The 27,212-nt window shown below is 36.8% G+C and overlaps 1 protein-coding gene across 1 annotated transcript; it reads right to left on the bottom strand.

Annotated features, from left to right (window-relative positions):
* Positions 1-12,731: 12,731 nt before the first annotated feature.
* Positions 12,732-14,637, bottom strand: GK2 (glycerol kinase 2). The gene has a single exon (XM_004001309.6). It carries the CDS (start codon positions 14,587-14,589, stop codon positions 12,928-12,930), a length of 1,662 nt encoding a protein of 553 aa, XP_004001358.2. The 5' UTR covers positions 14,590-14,637; the 3' UTR covers positions 12,732-12,927.
* Between the last annotated feature and the right edge of the window lie 12,575 nt (positions 14,638-27,212).

Raw genomic sequence — 27,212 nt, 5'->3', positions numbered from 1 at the left:
TTGGCTACTGTGACTATTGCTGCAATGAACTTTGGTGTACACTTATCTGTTTGAGTGTATGTTTTCAATTCTTTTTTACCTAAAAGTGGCATTGCTGGATTATATGATAACTCTATGTTTAAGTTTTTGAGGAACCATCATACTGTCTTCCACAGTAGCTGCACTATTTTGCATTTTTACCCTCAATACCTAAGAGTCCCAATTTCTTCACATCATTGCCAACACTTTTTATTCCCTTCCCTTCTCTCTTTCCTTCCTTCCTTTCTTCTTTTTTTCTTCTGATAATAGCCATCCTAATGGGTATGAAATAGTATATTTTTGTAGTTTTGATTTTCATTTCCCTAATGACTAGTGATGTTGAGTGTCTTTTACCGTGTTTATTGGCTTTTGTATCACTTCTTTGGAGAAATGTCTGTTAAACCCACTTTTGAATTGGGTTGGTTTTTTTGTTTTTGTTTTTGGTTACTGAGTAGCAGCATTTCTTTATGTATTGTGGATATTAATCCCTTATCGGATATATTATTTGCAAATATTTTTTTTTTCATTCTGTGCATTGCCTTTTCACTCTCTTAATAGTTGTCTTTTGACACACAAAAGTTTGGCTTGTGATAAAGCCCAGTCAATCTATATTTCTTCTGCTGCCTGTGCTTTTGATGTTATATTCAAGAAATTATCGTCAAACCCAATGTAAGAATTTTTTAAATGTGTTTCTATAGTACTGAAAAAAGTTGATTAACTTCTCTCTCCACGCTTTTAGTTATACTTTTTTCATCCTCTTAATCACACAAAGGATATATAGAACCATCAGCCAGGTTACCAAATAATTCCTTAGTTTATAAGCCATGCTTATAATACAGTAATTAAACCTGTACTGGTATATGACTATTCTTTCTCTCTTTTAGTAACTCTTCTGAGATTCAAATTCAAAAGTATCAAAAGCAAAGAATTGCCCAGCTTTTCTGTATTTATACTAATGACAGCAATAATAGCAAGGAATTGATCTAAGCACTTTCCCTGTGTTAATTTTTTTACTCTTCAATTGATCCATTTTTTTCTTACAACTATAATTATCATCATCATTACTATCCTCCTCCTCATCTTTATTTTAGGAATGAAGAAACTGAGGCACAGGGAGATTAAGTAACTTGGCAGAGGTCACACAGGAAATGGTAGAGCCCAGATCCAAAGCAAGCAGTATATGCTTCTACTGTTCCTCTATGCTGTCTTCTTTCAATAATAAAATTAGCAGTCAAAGAAGCACAGACATGAGATTTTTATCATGTTACTCACCCCAACATAAACCTTTAATGGAGCTCTAGTCCCTGTGGGAAAAAGTAAGGCCTATGTTCTTCGACTCGCATTCAAGATTCTTCAAAATCTGGCTCCAATTTTCATCACCTACTTCTTTCCAACATCATCTGCTAATAAGTTAAGCTAATAAGCTTACACTATAAAACTTGTTTCTGATGCTATTGCTCATATCATTTCTGACAACTAAGTTTATTTTCATCTCTCCAACTTTATCAATTGATATCCTATCCATTTTAGAAATTTGGCTCACATCTTAGGAGTCTGGCTCTGCCATCGCAATATTTTTCTTCTGAATCCAGGTACAGGTATCCTTTACCTCCTTTTCATTTACTACAAATGCAACCCACTCATTTGCATATGCATTCTTTCATTCAATCACTAAATAGTACTTTTCAAATATCAGCTTTCTTCAAGGTTATTTATGTATATGACGTATTGATGCTACTAGATTATAAAGTCTTACTAGGTAAGCACCATGTGGTTTCCACTTTTATATTTTCCATGGTGCCTCACATAGGAGGAATCTAATGAATACAATGGACTGATTCATCGATAAGCTGAACTATATACCCAAACTAAGTTGTTTTTATGAGACATTATTACTGCGAAGATAAACCCTCTTTTTTCAGAAGCTCCTATAATGGTCGATGAGAAACTAAAGACTAGAAAAGGAAACTCATATATTTATTGACTACTCTATACTACAATAGGCATCAATCTAATTAGAAGAAAAGATACAAGATAATAAAATCCTGATTTTTGAATGAATGGTAGGCATTGTGGGCATTATAGATACAAAAACTTTTTTTTAACAAAAATATTTTATTAATCTGACTGATGCAGTTAGAGTTATCTTTAGAATAGTGTACTAGGGTTAAGTGTAAAGAATTAACGAAAAGCAACACAAAGAGCAAATGACATTAAAAACGGAAGTCACGAGTGTTGAGAAGATTTTTCAACAATTATAATGCAATTTCTAAAACAAGCTAGTGATCAAATTTCTCAAATCTTTAAATCTTCCCAAGAATCCTACTTATTCATCCCTAGATAATGAAGATAACATCTACTTCAAAAAAATTTTTTTAACATTTATTTATTTTCGAGAGAGAAGAGCACGAGTGGGGGAAGGGCAGAGAGAGAGGGAGACACAGAATCCAAAGCAGGCTCCAGGCTCTGAGCTGTCAGCACAGAACCCGATGCGGGGCCTGAACCCACAAACCGTGAGGTCATGACCTGAGCGAAAGTCAGGCGTTCAACCGACTGAGCCACGCAGGCATCTACTTTTAAAGATGAAAGAATGATAGTCATCCTGCGAAAGTGTTTTCACTTTCCATCAACAATGTCTTATTTTATGTCTCTAATTTTGGCTGCCTAGAAAATGTGACTTGTCCTGACAGCTTCCAGAAGAGCTAGCTGTGTGGTGAGTGAAAAAAAATCACACAACTTTCAGTCATGGGAGCCGAATTCCAGTAAGAGACGATCAAGCTCTCAGGTATTTGATTAGAGGACCCTCCAGCTGGGAGCCAGGTCCGTGGTGGTAGCAGTGGGTGAAGTGAACCTGTTAGAAGAGGTTGAAGGCTGACGGTACATGCGCGGAGCTTAAATGCTACGCCAGTTAGCTTACCTGGGAAATGGTGAAATTAGCCCAAGCTTTAAAGCTGTACGAGAAAATGATCAGATTTCTGTTTTGAAAAAGGTAGGGCTGCGTCTGGACTGTTGGCAGCAGAGGTCCAGCTGGGCCCTGCAGGCTCAGAGCCACCAGACCACACCCTGCTGAAGGCTTGGAGTTCGGGTCTGACTCAGGCGCTGGCCCAGAATTCAGTCTGCCCACACGCCCAGTGAGGAGGCTGCCTCTCCCGTGCTGCCCCGGAATCCCCAGAACAACTCTGGAATGAGAGGAGTCAAATGTCAGGAAGAGACGCCCATCGTGGAGATGACAAAAGGAAAACACAGCTGAAAATCACTCAGGAGCAGACGAAGAACACCAGCTCCTGGAGGCTCCAACTGTTGCCTGGACAATCCAGATCTGCAATTATCGAGAACACATGTGGCAACATCAAAAGGTCAGCGCACACACACTCCTTCATGATGGGCCACGACTAGAGGAAGATACTCAAGAAATGTTCACAAGAACAACGAAGAGGGCTTTGGGAGATTGAGGACCCCGAGACAGCACCTCCTTTTCCAACTGGGCCTGCCTTTACCCAGCTGCCTTGAGTAGCGCAGCAGAGAGGCCTGTAAGGCTCTGCATGGAGAGAAGACCCCTGGGCTCCCTTGCGCGGGGCGGGCGAGTACTTTCCAAGCCAGGTTTGTGGCGCTTGAAAAACAAAGCAAAACAAAACAATAAATTATGTAAAATCAGAGAGAGACGGAGATGGAGAGGGAATGGAACGGGAAAGGAGGAAAAACTATGATGGAAATGGAGAGGATAAATTTGAGAGATGGAACAGGAAAAGTTAGGTTACTGAACTACTGTATCGAGCCCCATTATTGGGAGATAATGGTGATGCCTGAACCGAAAGAGTGAATGAAGGGGAAGAAACAGAGAAAAGACATTTTGTTTTAGTTTGTTTTCTAGTTAAATTATTGAACTAATTTGAACAACTACCATTGATGTGCATATTTAAAGCTTACTTTCTTTTTTTCCCCCATTTTTATCTTTTGTCTCATATTTGCTAAACAGTTTTCTTTTTTTATTCAAGTATAGTTGACACACAATGTTACATTAGTTTCAGGTGTAGAAAATAGTCATTCCACAAGTCTGTCCATCATACTGTGCTCACTGCCAAGAGCTATAGAGAAGAGTTCTTCTAAGATCTTTATGTGGGACTAAAACCAATTTCGAATGTTGAGGGGAAAATCCCATGTTACCACTAAATATCTAAATATTCTTCTTAAAATTGAAATCCTCAAAGAAAGGTTGGTGTATGGTATAGAATAAATTTCCTTTAGGTTCTAATCCCAGTATTTCAGGTACAAACTAGGCCTGAGACCTTGGCCCGTCACCTCCTTTGGATGCTGTTTTCTACGTATTTGAAATAAGGGGCCTGACATAGAAGGTCTCTAATTTCCAGCTAAAATTCATTAGAAATCTGTTAATTTCTAGCTAAAATCCATTAGCAATCTGTTTTAAATTTAAAGTTTGATTTTTCTAAGTCTTAGGTTGTCTTCTCGTAGCAGGCTCTCACGTCTGGAAAGTGAGAAGTAAATGCCTCAGTTCTCCAATGGTATCTTTCAATTACAGGCCAGAAATGAGACATTATGAGATGCTGTAGAAACTATTTTGTGAAAGATCTATACACTTTTTGTCCACATTCTTCTTGTTTGTAAGCATAGCATGATTCTCATTATATACATTGGGGCTGGTAGGAGAAGGTAAAAAGTGTAGTGAAGTCACACAAAGAGACGGGAGAGGGACATACCTATAAACAGGCAAAGTACTAACAGTGATAGAGCTGCAGCACAGAAGCTGTGAGGGAATGAATGAAAGATAGATAAATGATCGTCCAAGTACTTATCGAGGCAAACATTTGGTACATAATTTGTTTTTGATACAATTGTAATGAATGTCATTCTTCTCTACGGAACCACACGCCAGATCTTTAGCACATCGCTGCTTGGTGCCCAGTGGGCAGCGAGTGCCCGATTGCCAATGCCACTTTTTAGCGCATGTTCATCTGCAGGATATTAAACAGATTGCCGTCCTTTTGATGTTTGTGAATATGAGTAGTAAATACCATATGATAGGACTCAATAGATTTGTTTCAAGAAAAAGAAAAAGACAAAGAGGAGGACAAAGAATGGAAGGAAGAGGAGGAGGAGGAGGGGGAGGAAGAAACTTCTCTCTCTTCTGGAAATGAAGAGATCAACTGAGTGAGTCTGAAAGCATATCAGTGCTATGGAGGTGAGTAGCAAGGTTTATATCTAGAAAAGAATGGTACATCTACTAATGCACCTCTGAATTTCTGTCATGATTCATGACTAGGGAAATGTCTCCCCAAAGAGTTTGTAAACATTATATTTTTCAGGACTATAGAAAGTCCCTGGAGAATAAAGAATGGTTTTATTGTAGTTCAGAATCTTTCAGAATGTGCCCAGTTTAGGTGGCCACAAAAATCGCATGCGTGTATGAGTGTGTGAGTGTGCACCAAATTGTTTGTTGGCTAAGACCTAACTCTAACTTTCATAAAAGATTCACAAACTATCCCTTTGACTTTCATCTTGTTAAAAGTCAAAGTTGTTTGAGGTAGACGAAGTCCAAGAAAAGCTCTATCAGTTCCGTGAGGCTAAAGGAACATTAGATTACAAAAACTTAGATCTTAATCTTGCTCCTAATGTGTTTCTGCTTTAAAGTTTTCACTTATTCGTGTTAGAAGATGTTGGACTAGATGCTCTCTCAAGGCCTTTCCAGCTCCAGGCTCTTCTGACATTGTGAAAGTAGTCTTGGAGTTTTCTTTGAAAACATTGCTTTTCCAGGAAAAGACCTCTCTGACCTCAGCCGTAGCAATCTCTTACTCGACACATCCCCAAAGGCAAGGGAATTAAAAGCAAAAGTGAATTACTGGGACCTTATGAAGATAAAAAGCTTCTGCACAGCAAAGGAAACAACCAACAAAACTAAAAGGCAACCAACAGAATGGGAAAAGATGTTCGCAAATGACATATCGGACAAAGGGCTAGTATCCAAAATCTATAAAGAGCTCACCAAACTCCACACCCAAAAAACAAATAACCTAGTGAAGAAATGGGCAGAAAACATGAATAGACACTTCTCTAAAGAAGACATCTGGATGGCCAACAGACACATGAAAAGATGTTCAGCGTCGCTCCTTATCAGGGAAATACAAATCAAAACCACACTCAGGTATCACCTCACGCCAGTCAGAGTGGCCAAAATGAACAAATCAGGAGACTATAGATGCTGGAGAGGATGTGGAGAAACGGGAACCCTCTTGCACTGTTGGTGGGAATGCAAATTGGTGCAGCCGCTCTGGAAAACAGTGTGGAGGTTCCTCAGAAAATTAAAAATAGACCTACCCTATGACCCAGCAATAGCACTGCTAGGAATTTATCCAAGGGATACAGGAGTACTGATGCATAGGGCCACTTGTACCCCAGTGTTCATAGCAGCACTCTCAACAATAGCCAAATTATGGAAAGAGCCTAAATGTCCATCAACTGATGAATGGATAAAGAAATTGTGGTTTATATACACAATGGAATTCTACGTGGCAATGAGAAAAAATGAAATAGGGCCTTTTGTAGCAACGTGGATGGAACTGGAGAGTGTGATGCTAAGTGAAATAAGCCATACAGAGAAAGACAGATACCATATGGTTTCACTCTTATGTGGATCCTGAGAAACTTAACAGGAACCCATGGGGGAGGGGAAGGAAAAAAAAAAAAAAAAGAGGTTAGAGTGGGAGAGAGCCAAAGCATAAGAGACTGTTAAAAACTGAGAACAAACTGAGGGTTGATGGGGGGTGGGAGGGAGGAGAGGGTGGGTGATGGGTATTGAGGAGGGCACCTTTTGGGATGAGCACTGGGTGTTGTATGGAAACCAATTTGTCAATAAATTTCATATATTTAAAAAAAAAAAGAAAACATTGCTTTTCAAAAATACTGAATTCTATGTAAGTAATCATATTCCCACAGGATTTAGCTCTTAAAATGTAAAACTATATATATATTTTTTGGTTTGGGAAGGTGATTTTCTTGTGTTTTGGGTTTTTTCTTCCCTCAAAGTTCTTCACTGTGAAACGGAGCTGATAGTAGATATCCATGGCCTATTTGAAATAGAGTTAAAGAGAAGTGATTAGCTTATTCAGTGAAATACACTTGAAGGCAGACAAAAATTATCTTATAACCAGAGATAGAGAGCAAGAGCCAAATCACAGCTTCCTGCTCCAGGATGTGCTCCCATCCTCTGCTCTGGTAATTTAGCTAAATCCATACAAAGGTAGCAACAGGGAGGTACAGTTATGTACGTCGGCCACATCAGTTCAGAGAACAAGCTAGACAAATTGGTCATCCTTATTTGCAATCCCTAGAAAGTTTTTGGCTTGGTTTTTGCTTAACTCATTTTTGAAGCTACTGCTACAGACATATACTAAGTGTCTCTGTATTATTTTTGGCTTTGTAAATGTTTTGCACACGTGGATTTTCTATAACACTTGAAAAACATATTTTAATATCTGAATGTAAAAAAGACTCATGGGTTGTTTACAATAAAATGAAATTCATAGTTTAATAAAGGATTAACATGGGGCCCCTGAGTGGCTCAGTTGGTTAAGCATCCAACTTGATTTTGTCTCAGGTCATGATCTTGCAGTTTGTGAGATTGAGCCCTGAGACAGACTCTGTGCTGATAGTGCTGAGCCTGCTTGGGATTCTCTCTCTCTCTCTCTCTCTCTCTCTCTCTCTCTCTCTTTCTCTCTCTCTCTTTGCCCCTCCTCCATACATGCTCTTTCTCTCTCTCTCTCAAAATAAATAAATAAACTTAAAAAATAAATAAACTTAACACACTTTTATCATTCTGTACTTTTCCCACCAAAGGTCAAGGTCTCTTTTTTATTTTTCTTTTTATAAAATAAACCAGCTTGTTGAGGGCTGGAATGACAATGAACTGTAATGTATGCTAAACACATAGAAGACAAGAATCACGTACAATTTTTCCAAGGCTCAAATAAATTGGGCTGTAAAAGTTGTTGATGGAAACTCTGGGGGAATATTTAAACATTAAGTTTATTAAGTTTATTCGTTTTGTTTTGATTGAAACAATCAGAATAGATAGAGAGCTGTCATTTTAGTGGGAGGTTAAAATAGGCGACTGACTGAGAGTATATTGTATTTACTCCAGACTTTGCTGAAAGATTACACTAGGGGATCTTATTAGTTCATATGATTTTAAAAAAGGACACAGAAACAAATTTTCCATATCTAACAGTCGTAGAGTTGGTGCATAATGTCCCATCTAAATGGGGATTGTTTAATGTAGCATTTATACTTAGGCATTGAGAACAAGGGCTTACCAGTGAGGGAAACAATAGCTTTCCTGTAAGATTATGGATATTAATATCAAATTGATAAGACAAGCACCAGAAATTAGGCACCAACAGATAAGAATTTAGAATTCTCTATGGGGCCAGGAGGAAAAGTGGGTTATCCTTCTAAGTCTGATGTATATGGCTGCCACTCCAGTAGCTAAGGTAGAAGTGATTTAGTGGTTTGGTGCTGTTTACATGGATACTACATAGGGTGTCTTTAAACTAGATTTAATAGTACAGCTTGTTTCTCTTTGGATACCTTTAACGTTCCTTTCCCTTCATGGCCTTTGTTTCTTTTCTTTCTTTTCCTCCTTACTTACCCTGCACCACCCTGCAAGACTGTCTTTAAATCACAAACTGTTCATCTTTGGAAAACAGAATTAGAATTAGATTCTTTTCATTCTCCTGGTTAGTGTTTGAGCTCATGCTTTCTCACTCACACGTATGCCTGACATTAAATGATGGCTTGCTGTTTCATAACATGCATGCGATGAGAACTGATCATCATAATTTAACTATGTAGTTCTGCTTAGTGGCAATATCGAGAAATTATTAATTAGCTAATTTTATAATAGAATATACAGAAGCTCCTTTATAGCCTTGAGGCAGAATACTGTAATTTACCAATATCATATATGTTAAATTATGAAAATGAGACTTATAAAGGCAAAGATATAAAAAAAGGAAAGCTGATAATCACAAGGTTGTAATATTGAAGAGGTGAGAATGAGATACTGAATTTGAGGATTTTAGCCTGATTTTCTTATGATATCTTTGTTTGTGACTCTTCATAAGGTCATTTGCCATGGGTCCCAGGCTGAGAATTATGGTCAGATAAATGAAATGGGAAATTAATTTGTTTTAAATGACACTAGACATTATCATGTACTTCTCCAGCCTAATCACACAAATGACTTCAAATAAAGCTCATAGACCTTTTAGAGATAGAAACTGGCACACTCCATGCGAACAGACTGTAGAATCAGCGAGGCTACATCAGTATGCATAATAGAGAAGAGCAAAGATGAACTTACTTGAGCAAACTTTGGTTCTATTCCTTCAGAGTTTGAAGATACATATTCCCCTCTTTTTTCAATGTTTTCAGTTATAATTGACATGTAAAGTGTTCACTTTGATTAATTTTGTCATATATATTCACCTTTGAAGCTATCACCATAATTACTATAATTAACATGTTCATCTTCCCCCCAAATTTTCTTTGTGCCCCTTTGTAATCATGCTTCCTACCCTTCCTGCCAACTCCTCATCCTCCCATTTCCCGGGCAGCCATTGACCTGCTTTCTGTCATTATACAATGGTTCGCATTTTCTAGAATTGTACATACATGGAATCAAACATATGTATATACTATTTTGTCTGGCGCTTTTCACTCAGAACAATTTTAAAATTCATCTATATTGTAGTGTACATGAAGAGTTGCTGAAGGCCTTCAACTGTGTAGACACACCATGGTTTGTTAATCCATTAACCTGTTGGTGGATATTTGAGTTAGGTCTAGATTTGGCTGTAACAAGTAAAGTGATATGAAAAAATCTTTGTATGAACATATGTTTTCATTTCTCTTGGGTAAATATCTAGGATAATATGATAGATGTATATTTAATTTAAAAAACCTGTTAAACTATTTTCTAAGATATTTGCACCATTTTACATCTCTAGCAGACTCAAATAAGAAATTCAGTTCTATATCTTTACCAATACTTGCTATATATCTTTTCAATTTTAGGTATTCTGATCAGCGTGTAGTTGTATCTCATGATTTTTCTTTCTGGTTGATAACGGTGAAGTACACTGAGCTTCACGTTCCCCTACTTTGTCATGATGTCTTATTTCTTTTATATATTGTTGGAATAATTTTGCTAAATTTTTGCTTAGAATTTTTGCATCTATATTTACAAACAGTATTGACCTGCAGTTGCTTTTTTCTTGTGATGTCTTTGTCTAGTGTTGGAATCAGAGTAATGCTGTAATCCTGTCCTCATAAAATGAGTTTGGAAATGTCCCTTCCTTTTTCAGTTTTCTGGAACAGTTTATTAGAATGGGCATTATTTCTCCATTTTGAAGCCATTTGGGCTTGGAGTGTTCTTTGGGGGTGGGGAGTAAACTAGAATCTCAATTTATTTGATATAGGACCAATTCAAGTTTTCTATTTTTTTCTTGAGTTTTGTTAGTTTGTATTTTTCAAAATATTTGCTTATTTCGTCTACGTTGCCAAATTTATTGGCATAAAGTTTTCATAGTACTCCTTTATTATCATTTTAATATATTTATGATCTATGGTGATATCACTGTCTTTCCTGTTATTGGTAATTATTGTCATCTTTCTCTTTTTTCTATTCAATCTGGCTAAAAGTTTATTATTTTGTTGATATCCTAAAATAACCAACTTTTGGTTATATTGAGTTTTGCTATTTTCTATACCATTGATTATTGCTCTCAACTCTTTTTTCTCCTACCTACTTTGTATATAATTTACATTTTATTTCCAGTTTCTTTAGAAGCTGAGATTATTGATTTTAAACCTTGTCTCTCTTCTAATATAGGCTTTTAGTCCTATAAATTTCTCCCTAAGTACTGCTCCAGTAATAACTCATAAAATTTGATATGTTGTATTTTTATTTTCATTGTGTTCCAAATATTTTCTGTTTTCCCTCCTTAGGGTTTATTGAAAAGTTTATTATTTAGTTTCAAAATATTTGGGGATTTTCTAGAACTCTTTTTTTATTGATTTATGATTCCATTGTGCTCAGACAACATTTTTGTATAAAGTTCTTTACATTCATGAAGTCTTGGCTAATGTCCTCAGTGAGGTCTATTTTGGTAAATGTTTCATACGAACTTGAAAAGAGTATATATATTCTATTAGTGGGTAGTATTTTCTATTAATGTTAATTCAGTTGTTTGATAGTATTGTTCAAATCTTCTATATCTTATTAAATGTCTACTTGTTCTATCAAACGTTGAGGAGACAATGTTGTGCTTGTAGATTTGCTTTTTCTTTCATTTCTATCAGAATTTGCTTCATGTATTTTGACTCTATTAGGTGCATAAATATTTAGGATTGTTATGTTTCCTTGGTGAATTCACCCCTCTATCATTGCAAATGACCTTGTTTATCACTGGTAACATTATTTGCTCTGAAATTTACTTTCGGATTTTAATATAGCCACTTTGACTTTCCTTTTATTATTATTAGCAGGATATTTTTGTATCCTTTTTCTTTTTAACCATTTTCTTTTTATATCTAAAATGTGTTTCTTGGAAGCAGTATGTTTTTGAGTCTTTATCTAATATGATAATCTTTCTTTGTAATTAAGGGAATTAGACTATTTATATTAATATGCTTATTGATATAGTTACACTTAAATATATTTCTTTGCTATTTTTGCTTTCTTTTACATATGCTTAAAAATCCATACTATAATATTATTTTTATTTGAACAGTCAATTCTTTTTTTCTATATAAAAATAACATTTATTGTAGTATTCCACAGTGTTTGCTCCCAGCATATATCCAGTTAAGGTAATTAAATAAAAGGGGAAGGTGTAAGAAATATAGTTGAAATCATAAGATATTTCTCAGTGTGTCAACATAAAATATGCATTTAAGTTTCAAATACTGTCTCTTTAAGAAAGAGTTTTCCCTGGTAATAATCTGTAAAATCACCGCCCAAATATACAAATGTTTATATTGAAATATTTGTGTACCTAATGGAACACTTAAGACTACTACCCTTCTTATAAGCTTATTTTATAAATGGGTTACTCTACATGAAGTATATGAGAATGTATGTTATACATACTAAATAAATAAAATGGAGAGGTTTTTTTTAGTGGGAAAGTCTTTTTACTTATAAGATCTACACAGAAAATCATGTAATTAGTGGGACAATGTAAAATGTCTGAAGAATTTTAATTTGGCAAATATCTTCCAGGACAACATCTAAGCTACGAGAATACTAAAAGTCTATTGTAAAAACTTATGTTCCCATTAAACATTCAGAAAGATACTATGGTCTCCCTAATGTATATATATATATATATATATATATATATATATATATATATGAAAGAGGACTTGGGGTGTTTACTAAAAACAACAATAACAACAAAAGAAAGCCCCTCAGTTTTAGCGAGCTACTTACACCTCTAAATCAAGTGTGTGTAGCACAGAGAACCAAATATTTGTCCCTAAGTGTTAGAAAATATTTGACAAAATATTCTACAGACAGAATCTGAATATCCTATATCTTAGAGGGCATGGAGCAGGATTTTATGACAATAGAGGGGGTTAATCCCTAGAGTAGCTGGCCCAACCTTAATGGTTGATGTTAAAAAACACACCACATTTTCTAGTGGGTTTTTTTTCTACTGTAATTTATTCATTTCAAGCCACAGGCCTACTTTTACAGTTCCCTATAAGTTATGTAGCAACTGGTTTACAAATAAAATCAGAGTCTGTAACAGTGTCATCATATTAAGAGACAGAATTGCTGGATCCTTTCATAATATAAAAAGCTCACATCTTGGGAATCCATGGTTGGTATTATTATGGTATACCTGAGATGTATCTTGCTCCAATTAGCATTACCATGCTACTCACTATAAAAAAGCCCAAGGGCAAACTAGAGAAGATAGTAGGATCACTACTTTCAGGAGTCTGAGTTGTAACCCAACCCATTGACTTCATCACAGCTTTCTTCCATGTAGAGTAACGAATTTCACATTCTGTGGCCTTGATCTGTGGTTCAAACCGTTCCATAATGACAACTGACAAATCCTCGGGTTTAAGACTCCAAACGCCCACCCCTTCTGCAGCTCCTGCTGCCATGGCAGCTCCCAGTGCGGTTGTTTCGGGCATAGGGGGCTTTATTACTGGAATATGCAGAATGTCTGCTTGTAGTTGCATAAGAACTTTATTGTTGGTCATTTTTCCATCTACCTGCAAATGACGGAGGGGAATTCCACAGTCATGGTTCATGGCATCCAAAATCTCTCGGGTTTGGAAACAAACAGATTCTAGTGCAGCAAAAGCAATATGACTTTTATTGATAAACTGAGTGAGACCACAGATTATTCCTCTTGCAGTGGGCTCCCAATAAGGTGCATATAACCCTGAAAAAGCTGGGACAAAGTAACAGCCGTAAGAGGTACCTACATCTCTAGCAAGTACTTCAATTTCTTCTGAGGTGTTTATAATTCCAATATTGTCTCTTAACCAGCGAATAACAGCGCCAGCTATAGCAACAGAACCTTCCAGTGCATAACACGCTGGCTTGTCTCTGCCTAGTTGATAAGCCACTGTGGTCAGAAGGCCATGTTCAGAAAACACACACTTATGACCGGTATTACACAGTAAGAAACAGCCTGTTCCATACGTGTTTTTGGCTTGTCCTTCTTGGAAGCACATTTGTCCTACCAATGCAGCAGACTGGTCCCCCAAGCACCCAGATATTGGCACCCCTTCCAAGGTCCCAGCTTTCATTAGGCCATAGATCTCAGAAGAACTCCATACATTTGGAAGAATGTCCATTGGAATTTCAAAAAAGTCACAAAGCTCTTTATCCCATTCTAAAGAATGGATGTTGAAAAGCATTGTCCTACTTGCATTTGTTACATCTGTACAATGGACACCACCATATACTCCTCCTGTCAAACTCCAGATAAGCCATGAATCAATGGTACCAAAAAGAGCTCTACCTTCTTCAACAGCCTTTTGAACTTTTCTCACATTGTCGAGAATCCAACGAAGTTTCACTGCACTGAAGTAAGTGCTAAGTGGAAGGCCTGTCTTGGACTTGACAAAGTTATTATTTTCTGGAATTTTCTTCCTAAGATTTTCAACAGTAGACTGGGTTCTTAGATCAAGCCACACCACAGCATTGTAGAGCGGCTCTCCAGTTAACTTGTCCCAGATTACTGTGGTTTCCCTCTGATTGCTGACACCAATAGCTTTTATGTTGGATATATCAATGTTCAGTTTATCAAGTTTCTCACATGTTCTCTCTATACACTCATAGACAGACTGAAGGATTTCCTTAGGGTCTTGTTCTACCCATCCTTCTTTTGGGAACTCTTGTGTTAATTCCACTTGATGGCAACCAAGTAGATCCGCTGTTTTTGAATTGAAAACCAGAAAGCGAGTGGAATTAGTTCCCTGCACCACTGCCCCCACCAAAGGCCCCACAGCGGCTTTCTTCGGGGCTGCCATGAAATCAGTCGGTCAGCCGTTTCCCGAGTGATTAAAGTGTTCCAGGGGGAGGGGCACGCAATACATTAGGAACGTCAAGAGCGTCAGGAGCGCCAGGAACCTGTGCGCAGTGGTTGCCTATGCTCAACCGGAAGCTATGGGGTAACCCTTGACCTTTAACTGGCTATCTGCTCACCCCACCCCTCTGGCCTAGACCCTGCCCTCAGCCACTCAATTATCTTTTAAGGACATTTAAGTTACAAAAAGATCATGTATTTACCTACATAATTACCGTTACCAGTGCTTTTCATTTCATTCTGTGGATTCATGTTTGTGTTACCATTTCCTTTCTGCCTATAAGAATTCCCTCAACATTTCTTCCAGTGTGGGTCTGCTGGAAATAAATTCTTCCAACTTTACAATGTCTGAGAAATATTTCATCCTAATATTTAAATATTTTTTTTGCATATAGAATTCTATTTTTAATTTTTTTTTTTTAATTTGAGGACCTTGAAACTATTCTCCACCACCTTCTCTGTTGTGTTGTTACAGTTGTGAACTTTGCTACCTCCGTATTTTTAAGATGTCTGTTTTCTTTCACTGCCTTTGGTTTTTCTTTAAATCAATAGTTTTTATCAGTTTTATGATGATGTTATATGGTATCGCTTTCTTCTTATTTCTTGTGCCTGGGGCACACTGGGGCTACTTGGATCTGTTGGTTTATAGATCTTATCAAATTTGGAAAACCTTGGGCTATTATTTCTACAAATATGTTTTATTTTCTCTCTCTTCTCTGCTTTAGGGACTTTAATTATACCTATCAGAGTTGTCCCACAGCTCATTATTGTTACCTTCTCTATGGTTCATTTTAGATAGTTTCTATTACTATGTCTTCTATTACTATGTCTTTTCTTCTCCAGTATCTAATGTGCTGTTAATTAATCCTCTGTATTTTTCACCTATACATTGTAATTCTCAATCCCAGAAGTTCAATCAGAGTTTTTAAAATATTTACTTAAGTTTTTGACTATATGGAATAGTTGGGATAACTTTTAATTATATTTTCTGCTAAATCTAACATCACTGTCAGTTCTTGTTCAATTTTGACTAATTTATCTTCTTATTATGATTGGTATTTCCCTGCTTCTTTACATGCCTAGTAATTTTTTTATTACGGGCCAAACATTATGAATTTTAGCTGGTTGAATTGCTGGATATTTTTGTGTTTCTATAAACCTTGAGCTTCGTTTTGGGATGCAGCTAAATTAGTTGGAAACAATTTGATTTCTTTGCTGTCTTTCTTTTCGGATTTGCTGCTGGAACAAGGACAGTGCTCAGTCTGGGCTAATTATACTCCTTTACTGTGATGAAAACCCTCAGTATAGGCTACTCAAGGCCCATGAAAATGAGGTCTTAATGGCTGGTGGGAATAGTTCTTGTTCCCAATCGTGGGTAAACACTGCTAATCTTTACTGGACATTGGTTTCTTTTCTTTTCTTTTTTATGTTTATTTTTGAGAGAGAGAGAGAGAGAGAGAGAGAGAGAGAGAGAGACTACACATGAGTGGGGGAGGGGCAGAGAGAGCAGGGTAAAGAGGATCCAAGGTAGTCTCTGTGCTGAGAGCAGATAGCCTGATTGCACTCATGAACTGAGAGATTATGACCTCAGCCTAAGTCAGACACTTAGCTGACTGAGCCACCCAGGTGCCCCTACTGGACACTGTTAATCTTTAATCTTTTCATGTGCATTTTTCCCCAGACTCAAATAGTTTCCTCATACACATGGATTGATCAATACGGAACTGAATTCTTAGGGGGTTCTCCGGAGTTCTCTTCTTGTACAACTCTTATTTTCAATACCATGTCTTGTACTCTCTAGATGGCTTCATCTGTCTGGGTGCTTAGCTCTGTCTCCTCACTACAGGGCTTTTACTGGGCTCTACCTGGGTTTCCCCTTCCAGTGCTTTGGCCTCAGAAATCTCTCAAGGAAATAAGATGAGGAAGTCATAGTGCCCATGCCACTCGTTTCTTGCCACTTAGGGATCACTACCCTTCGTTGGGTAGTGGGTAGGGATCCTTTTTAAAAGGACAAAATATATGAAATAGTTCACAGAATTCTGTGACTTCATCTTAGTCACAATAGAAGTCTGCCGGATAGAAGTTTAAATTTTCAGATTGATTGGAAAACTAGTGAATAAATATACTCACTTATTTAAATTTATTAAATATCCACTCAATAAATGACAATTTTCTATATTAGGACATAGACTATGCTTTTGAGTTGTCTCAAAGACAAAGCTTATTTATTTTTAATGAAACCAACAGAACAAGATAGAAAATAACATAAAAATCACCAATAATATTGTTGTTTTACTATTTTAACTAGATCACATTTTCCATTTAAGTAAACCTTTCAAGGAGTTTTTTGAAGTCAGAAAAGCAAAATTAGCTACCAGACTTAATTAGAATAGTAGGCAATTGAAATCATCAGAAGATGGTACATATTTTCCTGATCATGTCTTTGTTTTGATTTTAAAATTCTACCAGAGATTTTTCTAAGCAAAAAATTTAAAGGCAACACTTACCAGTATGCCAGTTACCATACTAGATTTGAATCTGCTTGAAAAAGATTGTTTTTAAGTTTTTAATGTTTTTTTTTTCTTCCCAAGTATTTGGCAGTAGTAAACATTATGTGTATAGATTAATCTACACAATAGAAAGATTTGACCCAAGGTGTTTTCTCTACATCCCCTATCCCCTGCCACTCCAATATATATAGACAAACATTCCCAGTCCCAGTAGTTTTTAAGTTTAGGAATGCTTTAAGCATTTTGTCTTTAATCCAATTAACTCATTTAGAAAGACATCAGTTTCTGTTTATAAAAACAACTGCACATTAGTTTATGTATTAGTTTCACTTTATTGGCTACTAAAATTGTAGCCACTAAATAAATAATAAGCTCCTCAAGTTAGTTTAGAATGAAAAGTTGACCAGATTGATTTAACTTTCTTAGAGTAATTGCAAGCTATCGATGGATTTAAACAAGCTGACTGAAAATGCTTTATTTTTTTAACTAAGAAGCTTAAACTAACTCCACTAGTTTTCATTTCAAGAAAAATTAAGAACATATACCTTTTGTTTGTTAGTCTGTAATACTTCCCCATGTTCTCAAATAAGCACCTTTGAAATACAGTGGCACCATCTCATTTATGAAGACATTCAACTTTACAAGGTAATTGTTATTTCACTGTATTATATCCCATACAAATGCAGATGCTTTAATGGTGGACATACTGTTCAGAATAGTCCCACCAAAATCAGGCATTTCTTTTAAAAGTTTTTAAGTATAGGATTGTTAAAATTAGAGTTGTTAAACAAATTGACTTTCTATTATTATTTGCTTACCTTTCAAGCTACTCTTCTGGAGTGCAATTACTACCTAATATAAAATCTTTTCAGTGATGACCATACTGTAAAGTTTAAAATGTATTTGTTCGTTCAGTAATTTGACAAACGTTTTGAGAGGTTGCTGTATGTGGATTCTATTTTAGGCAACAATATAGCAATGCATAAAACATTCTTCCTGCCCTTATTACAACATCTAATTTAAGAACAGTCTGAACTAAATTTACTCATCTATATTGACGTATCTTCCTTTATATATCATGTTTTAAAAACCCATTCATTTAATTATTATTTTTCCGTTGTCAAGTCCATTAAATTATAAGTTAAATGAGGGCAAATATCTTGGTTGTTTTATTCAATTTTGTATCTTCAGTACTTAGAATAGTGCTTGAGCTGAAGCAGAAACTCAAAAAGTATTTGTTGAATGGGATAATGAATGCCACTGTATGTGCCTCTTTATTATCATAAAGTCAAGATCATTTTAATTTTGATTGCTGGATGGGCTATTGGTTATTCATTTTACAATATAATATAATGAGATTGATGAATAGATAAAGGGATGGATAAATGAAAAAATATATGATAAAGGAGTACAGTAAAATATTAATTTAGAATCTATGTGGTAGATTTGATGGTGTCAGTGATAAAGTTCTTTCAACTTTTCTGTATGAGAATTTTTATAACAAAATATTGGGTAAATGTAATGCAAATACAAAGCTCGTCAAGCTGCAAAACATAGTTAATAGGCATCTATTTCATGTAGGTTCTTTTGTTTGTTTGGAGAAACAATTAAAAGGAATAAAAGAGTCACTGCCAAGCCTATGTTAATTTGAGAGATTTTGTAATCGAACAACCTAGTTAAAGTTGTTCATCTCAAGAGAACCATTAATTGTGAATCATTTTTATTAAGATATTTGTGGTTTTATTGTAGGAATTTTCTTCTGTACTTTATAAACTCGGTAAATCCTAGGAAGCCAGCTGCGTCGTTAACTCCTTGGCTTTTAACGATATCTAGCATTCTCTTTTCAACCTATAAAGAGTGAGAATCAGTTTTGAAAGTTTCAATTTCACCAAATTGGGACTTACCTTGGTCTTGAATTTTGAGAGTGTGTGCCCTGATGAATTACATAGTTTGTGGCTAGGAAATTTAACTTTTTTTTTTGATTGTGTCATAACCAATGCATCATCACAGTTGGTAATCTTCAAAACACTGACGCATTTTTCTACATGCTGTTCCCAAATGTGCTGGACCAGCTGTTGAGAGCCATGCCATCCAATCGCCTGGAAGACCTCTTCTTGGACCACAAATCACCTAACGTAGTATCCCTCTTTGTTCTAATAAAGAATGGAAAAATTAAAGCAAGCTACCGTGGTTTATTACTCATGTTTTCTCTGTTAAGCATGGGCTGTGGGAATCACTGCATCCACATTAGGAGGCCTTGGCATTCTAGGTAAGCACTCATAACAGACAAGCGAATGAGTTTAATATTCACGGCTATGAAAGTGATTTTATGAATGTTTGATTCTTGAAATTTTTTATTGTGTGTGTATGTGTGTGTGTGTGTGTGTGTGTGTTCTTTGTCATTTTCCCAGTGAAAATTGCCCTGACACTGTTCTCAATGTTAATGTATTCCTGCTTACATTTGACTTTGGAATATGTTACGGCTAATTATCATTACACAGGATGAAAGATCAGAGCCCTGAGTGAGGTGCTTGGGTTTGGGAACAAAGGGAGGCCAATTCAGCATCTTGGCTCTAGGCCCAACAATTGTAATCAAACATCTTGAAACTGGTGGGGTCTTTGCATCCACTTTTTTTTTCTTTTTCTCCCTCACTTTTTGAAAGGGGGTAGGGGAATGGGGTTAAGGGTTTGAAGGGGCTGAAGTTTCCCCTTGAACATGATGTCAATATGTTGGCATGTCTCCTTTTATTAAGATGCCATCCAACTGATAACAAGTCCTGCTGTGTTTTACCAACATAAAAAATTAGACTGGAGACCGAGGAGCGGCAGGTGGCTTTTGGCACCAAGAAATAATCACACTTGATGTGGAAAGTAAAGTAAAAGGAGCCATCTGTTCACTGCAGGAGGACGTGAAAAATCACATTAACATATTGTCACTAACATCATGAAATACACAGTTAATAATAAATTTAGTTATCATGGCAAGTCGCGTTGGATACTTACTCTGAAAATTCAGAATGTGAAAGATGCTCTTTCTTGCCCACCCCCATCTTTTTTTTTTTTTAGAAAAAAAATACAGACGTTAAATCTTTCTCTGTGTGTGTGTGTGTGTGTGTGTGTGTGTGAGAGAGAGAGAGAGAGAGAGAGAGAGAGAGAAAGAGATAGAGACAGAGATGGGGGGGAGAGGGAGAGAGAGAGATAGACGGGGTTGGGTGGGGAGGCAAGTGTTTCATTTTAAAGCCTGGCTGCGGTTCATTGTTGCTGACTAAGTGAGCAAAAGAGCCTCTTGTAAAGATAGAATGAATGACTTTTTTGATTCCATCCAGCTATCATCCACCATGTTACTCTATAGCTTCTTACCTGGGTGGAGAAAAAGAGATGTAGTAGAGAAAAAGGTTGTTTCAATGATGTCCCTTGTGCAAGATCCAGAGCATGCAAACCCTTCTGTGATAGGCATGAGGGTGGCAGAGCACAGCTGCAGAGAAGAATCAGACAGTGTGGCCTTTTCTTGAATGTCAGATGGGCATCTGAATCTGCCTTTAGTTAGTGAAGAGTTCCTGCCACACATTTTCCTGGTGGATTTTGTGTGAGATGTTCTCTTCAAGAGAACAAATGTGTGAAAGCAATATGATAAGAATGTACTCTCGTGCTGTGTGTGTGTGTGTATGTGTGTGTGTGTGTCCATGTATTATTTATAGACGTCAAAGAAAAAGAAGTTACAGAGGCTGGAGGTCAAACTGAACTTGGAAAAGTGGGAGTTACTGTTGCTAAGTTACTAGAGGTATGTTTACACCCCTTTTACTGTAACAGTGTGGTATCTAGTTTCTTACAGTCATTGCTTACTATCACTGTAAATTTGCGACTTGAACACATTATTTGTATTATTAATATCAAGGTCTCACTCATATTTACAAAATTACAGTTGTCATATAATAGAATCCTTTTATTTATTTATTTAGTTTGTTTCAAGTTTTTATTTAAATTCTAGTTAGTTAACATAGAGTGTACTATTAGCTTCAAGAGTAGAATTTAGTGATTCATCGCTCACATATAACATGCAATGCTCATCACAGGTGCCTCCTTAATATCCCCCACCAACCTCCCCTCTAGCAACCGTGTTTGTTCTCTATAGTTAAGAGTCTATTTTATGGTTTGCCTCTCTCTCTCTTTTTCCTTTCCCCTGTGGTCATGTGTTTTGTTTCTTAAATTCCATATATGAGTGAAATCACATGACATTTGTCTTTCTCTGACTGACTTATTTCTTTTAGCATAATACACTCTAGTTCCATCCACAACATGGCAAATGGCAAGATTTCATTCTTTTTAATATCTGAGTAATATTCCATTATATATATACCACATCTTCCTTATCCATTCATCAGTCGATACAAATTTGGGCTCTTTCCATAATTTGGCTATTGTTGATAATGTCGCTACAAACATCGGGGTGCATGTGCCCCTTTGAATCAGTATTTTTGTATCCTTTGCATAATACCAAGTAGTGCAATGCTGGGTCATAGGGTAGTTATATTTTTAACTTTTTGAGGACCCTCCATACTTTCTTCCAGAGTGGCTGCACCAGTTTTCATTCCCACCAAGAGTGTAAGAGGGTTCCCCTATCTTCACATCCTCATAAACATCTGTTGTTTTGTGTGTTGTTAAATTTAGCCATTCTGACAGGTGTGAGGTGGTATCTCATTGTAGTTTTGATTTGTTTTTCCCTGATGATGAGTGATGTTGAGCATCTTTTCATGTGTCTGGTAGCCATCTATATGCCTTCTTTGGATAAATGTCTATTCATGTTTTCTGTCCATTTCTTATCTGGATTATTTTTTCTTTGGGTGTTGAGCTTGATAAGTTCTTTATAGATTTTGGGTACTAACCCTTTATCAGATATGTGATTTGCAAATGTCTTCTCCCATTCCAAAAGTTGCTTTTTAGTCTTGTTGATTGTTTCCTTTACTGAGTAAACCAACCAGTAGTTTTTTCCTGTTTGTGGTTGTTGGTCTATGGCCAGTCATTATTGCATTTGCTAGAGAGCAGAATATATAGATACCTTTTAAAGTATCTATATGCAATAATGTAATAACATTAAAACAAGATCAGGATTTTAGTTCCAGCTCTGATTCTCATTAGCTTTACAATCTTTAACAAGTCAAATTACAGGCCCTTTTATTTGTCAGGGGTAAAATTTAGGTAACCTCTAAAGAAACTTCCCCCTTCTAAAATCTAAAGATTTTTTTAAAAAATGTTGCCAATGACACTTGGTGTTTAGGACTGACAACTTTCATTCAGGCAATGACTAGATAGGTTGTGATGGCATTTGGAGAGAGATTCATTTTGTTGGGAGTAAGGGAATGGTGGACTTTTCTTCTGTTACATAATGACATTCTGTCACTAACAATGACTGTTATCATTTATTCCTGACTTAGCTGTAGATTTTACTACCTCACTTCAGTCACAATTGTGTCTCATGAACAGAAATGTACATTTTTTTTTAAATTTTTTTTTCAACGTTTATTTATTTTTGGGACAGAGAGAGACAGAGCATGAACGGGGGAGGGGCAGAGAGAGAGGGAGACACAGAATCGGAAACAGGCTCCAGGCTCTGAGCCATCAGCCCAGAGCCTGACGCGGGGCTCGAACTCATGGACCGCGAGATCGTGACCTGGCTGAAGTCGGACGCTTAACCGACTGCGCCACCCAGGCGCCCCCAGAAATGTACATTTTTTGTTCTTTAGAAATGTTTCTAGGGGCGCCTGGGTGGCTCAGTCAGTTAAGCTTCCGATTTTTGTCTCAGGTCATGATCTTGTGGCCCATGAGTTTGAGCCCTGCATCAGACTCTGTGCTGACATGTCAGAGCTTGGAGCTTGCTTCAGATTCTGTGTCTCCCCCTCTCTCTGCCCCTTCCCTCATGCTCATGCTCTGTTTCTCTCTCTCTCTCAAAAGTAAACATTAAGAAATGTTTTTAAAATAATAATAATAAAAGAAATGTTTCTAAAACTGATGCAATTAATATTCTCTCTTGGATGTTCTGGATACAGAATCCACTATCCACTGATGAATAGCCACAGACCTGTTCATGTTCTCCAGTAGTCTTGGATCATGTGCTATTTCACCTTCTTGGATATCCTCCCTTCTCTCCTATCCTATCTCTCTTCCAAGTTAATTTCAACTTATTTTCCCTTTTCAAGGAAATTTTTCCTGATCCTTTAACCTTAGTTAAATCTCTTTGTTGTACTCTCCTACTGTAGTTCGTACTTCCCCTTTTCTAACTGTCATTGCACTTGAATTAATCGTTCAGTATACGGCATCTCTGATGGACTATAAACCTCATGAAGGCAGCCCCCTGCCTCTCTGTCATGGTTGCCACTAATGCCAGGCATAGAAAGCCATTTAATAAATACCATTTTATTGATTTATACCAACTTTCAGGTTTGATCAGGTTTCAGGGAAAATAGAATGTGTCTTTGGTACTGGCGTCACCCTACAGTCATCCTGAAAGTCTTAGGTGAACTTTTGGGGACTGTTCCAGAGGTTAGCATTTCTATTGGAGGTACAGGTAGAACTGAACACTATTTTAGGATTGGAATGTTTAAGGGATATGTAGCATGTATATCAAAACAGTTCATGGCTCTTCCAAGGCTCTTCGTTTCATTTTTATAATAGCCTGAAAATATATTATCAAAAGATGAACAATGTACTCGGTAAATCCTTAGCTGGTCCTGGAACTCATCCAATAGTCTGAATCTATTAAAACATTTTAAGTCATACCTGGAGAAAGTATCCATCAGTAGACCAGAGTTCATAATTTTACCAAATTTTATTCAGCTTGGGGGAAACATATAAGTTTAATTCTGCAGAGATAAAAACTGGCAGAGAAATATGTTTTCTAATATCAAGTAGGAACTATATATCTCTTCGTGTGTTACTTTGCTATCACGTTTAGAATGAAATGAATTGGCCCAGTGATTAAGTATGATTTGAAATGATGAAATGAGTTATTGGTATCCTCCCAAAAGTTATTGTCAGAACAGTTATGTAGAGTATTATATATATTACATTGAAATATACATGCTTAACTCATTGAATATTTAGTATTTTAATACATATTTACTCACAAATGTTTATTAATAATAAATAATCCCAATACTAGGAGACATACTTATTGCCTTATTGTATAAACTGAAAATCTAGTAAAAAACAACCAAGGGGAATGGAAATGTCTATGACGATCATCTAAAAAGGTAGGTGAGGCTAGGAAATAATCATCACGAATGATATTCAATTACACTCTGTAAGAAGTTGCCAAATGTTTAGACCTAGGTTGGGAATATTTTGCCACAATGCATAAAAATTACCTCAGCCCCTTGGAGGCAGTTGTACAAACTGACAAGCATTTGCAGAATTGACAGTCCCCCTTACCCAGTAGATATTTCATTCCCCGCATGCTGGGCTTCTTTGCAGTTGTTGAAAACCAAGGCAGATGGGCACTCCAGTCAGCCTGAGGGGACAGGAGTAACACACTTCAGAGCATCAGGTGCCAGGAGATTCCTTCTTTTCATCAGACGGGCTAATAGACCCACGGAGGCCAGGAATTCAGTGATGTCCTGGAGGGTCTTGCAGGTGGTCATTCATTGAAGTGCCTGGTAGACTTCCTGCAGACCCCTGGTTTCACAGAGGGTGTTGAAAGTGTAACTCTTTCACCGTGACAGCCAGGCTCTGACATGAAATAGCATATTAGAGAAAGTCTGATGGTGTTGCAGTATGGAAAGCATTTGGAGGTTGATGCTGATGAAGAATCCTAGTGTTTTTCTTTTCTCTCTCTCTCTCTCGATGGTAGGAACACTCGACATGAGATCTGCCTTCTTAATGGATTTTCAAGTGTATAATACAGCATTGTCATCTATAAGCACAATGTCGTAACTTCAATCTCTAGAATTTATTCATTTTGCATAACTGAAATTTTGTACATGTTGAGTTGATTAGCATCTCCCCATATCTCTCTCCCCCCAGTCCCTGACAAACACCGTTTTGTTCTTTGCTTCTATGAGTTTGACTATATTTTATATCTCATCTAAGTGGAATCATGCAGTGTTTGTCTTTCTGTGATTGGCTTCTTGTCTCTTTTTGTTGGCTATTTCCACATATCTTCGATAATCCCATCTATCAGTAAGCACCCTGTGCTCTTCTTCCTCGGAACTTCTGAGGCACACAGTGGCTCTCCATTCAGCACTATCACTTTCTTTTTGATACCTAATATTTTCCTTTTCTCTGACTATGGTGTAAGATGCCTAAAGAGAGAAGATTGCTTGGGGCATTTTATAGTCTTAGTAATGCCTTGCATGTAAGAATAAGAGTTTTATATTTTTGTGCTTCTCCTTTTTCCTTCCTTCCTTCCTTCATTTGAGAAATATTTACTAAGTATCAACTGTTTCATAGTTGCTGGGATAGCCTCTGGAATACAACTGTGGGTTACACAGACAGAATCCTTTTCATTGTGAGTTTCTAGGGAGTAAATCAGACCAAAACAAAAGTAAACGAATTACAACCCGTAATATGTGTTAAAAGGGAATGGCTAAATGGCTAAGACTGTGAGTATAAATGAGGATGGGAGAAGGGACTGGTTTTTCTTTTTCTTTTTTTTTTTCTTGCTATTTCTTCCCTTGCTTTTATCTTAGTTATCTCCTCTTCCAAGTCAAATATTTTAAATTTCTTCTTTCAGTTGGGTGTATGTCTACAGAATAAGAACTATGAAAGACTAATCACTATTGCTATTACTTTCCTCTTCCACTAGACCTCACTTGTCTGTGTATAAGCAGAAGGTCCATAACTAAGGAGAGGCCAAGACTTTTTAGTGCCCAGATGCAGTATGCTTTAGAGTAACACATTCAACAGAATGAGTATCATTAAATTAGAATACAGAACATATACTTTGCTAACACTGAAAAGTTAAATATTTTCAGATACTTAACTTTCAGGTACTCTCTTATTGTTAATATCCCCATGGCATACAGTTTGTACAAGCCAAGAGCCATGCTTACAAAGCCCTTAGAAGGTTCATGATAAGTATGTACTGAAAGGCAGAATGATAGGCTCTGAGTGAAAATTATTATTATTCCTTAATTGATTATTCAAGTTCAAGACTGGTTATACATGCCATTAAGTACTCTCATAGGTTTGTAGTAGTGATTTCTACATGTATTCATATGTACTTTTAGAGCAGAACTAAACAGATGCACAGGCTTACTAGTGAATTAACCTGAAAACTATGTTACAACTAATAAGAAATCAAATATGGAATGTGGGGTCATGACTAATAAGGAAAATGATTCTTTTTTTTTAATGTTTATTTTTGAGAGAGACAGAGAGACAGAGTGAGAGCAGGGGAGGGGCAGAAAGAGAGGGAGACACAGAATCCAAAGCAGACTCCAGGCTCTGAGCTGTCAGCACAGAGCCTGAGGTGGGGCTTGAACTCGTGAACCGCGAGATCAGGACCTGAACTTGTGAGCTGCAAGATCAGGACCTGAGCCACAAGATCATGACCCGAGCCGAAGTCAGAGGCTTAACTAAGCCACCTGGGCGCCCCAGGAAAATGATTCTTGAACACACATGAATACCAGCAAATTCATCAAATAATCTGCTTTTATAGTCTGCAAAAGGTAGACCTTCAAGGGAGCTGTGTTTACAAATTGAACTTCAAAAAATTGAGAGGGGGAAAGAACTTAGAAAGAAATCATAGTTATAAGTTTAGAAAATGGAGTATCTATAGAGATACTGTGAATATCTATGCTTTACTGTGTTTGGGCAGCCCTAAAAAAAATTACCACAGACCAAGTGGCTTAAACACATGAAATTTCTCTTCTCACCATTCTTGAGGTGAGATCACGGCGATGGCAGTGTTGTTTCCTCTCTTTGGCTTGTCTGTGGCTGCATTCTCCTCTTTGTCCTCACATGGGCTTCTCTCTGCATGTGTCTGTGCCTGTGTCCTAATCTCTTCTTAGAAGGACATCAGTTAGATCAATTGGGATCCACCCATGTGACTTCATTTTACCTT

The sequence above is a fragment of the Felis catus genome, chromosome B1 (genome assembly GCF_018350175.1).
Source record: "Felis catus isolate Fca126 chromosome B1, F.catus_Fca126_mat1.0, whole genome shotgun sequence".
Classification (NCBI taxonomy): Eukaryota; Metazoa; Chordata; class Mammalia; order Carnivora; family Felidae; genus Felis; species Felis catus.
Note: the sequence above shows the minus strand (reverse complement) of the source record. Positions and strands in the feature narration are given on the sequence as shown.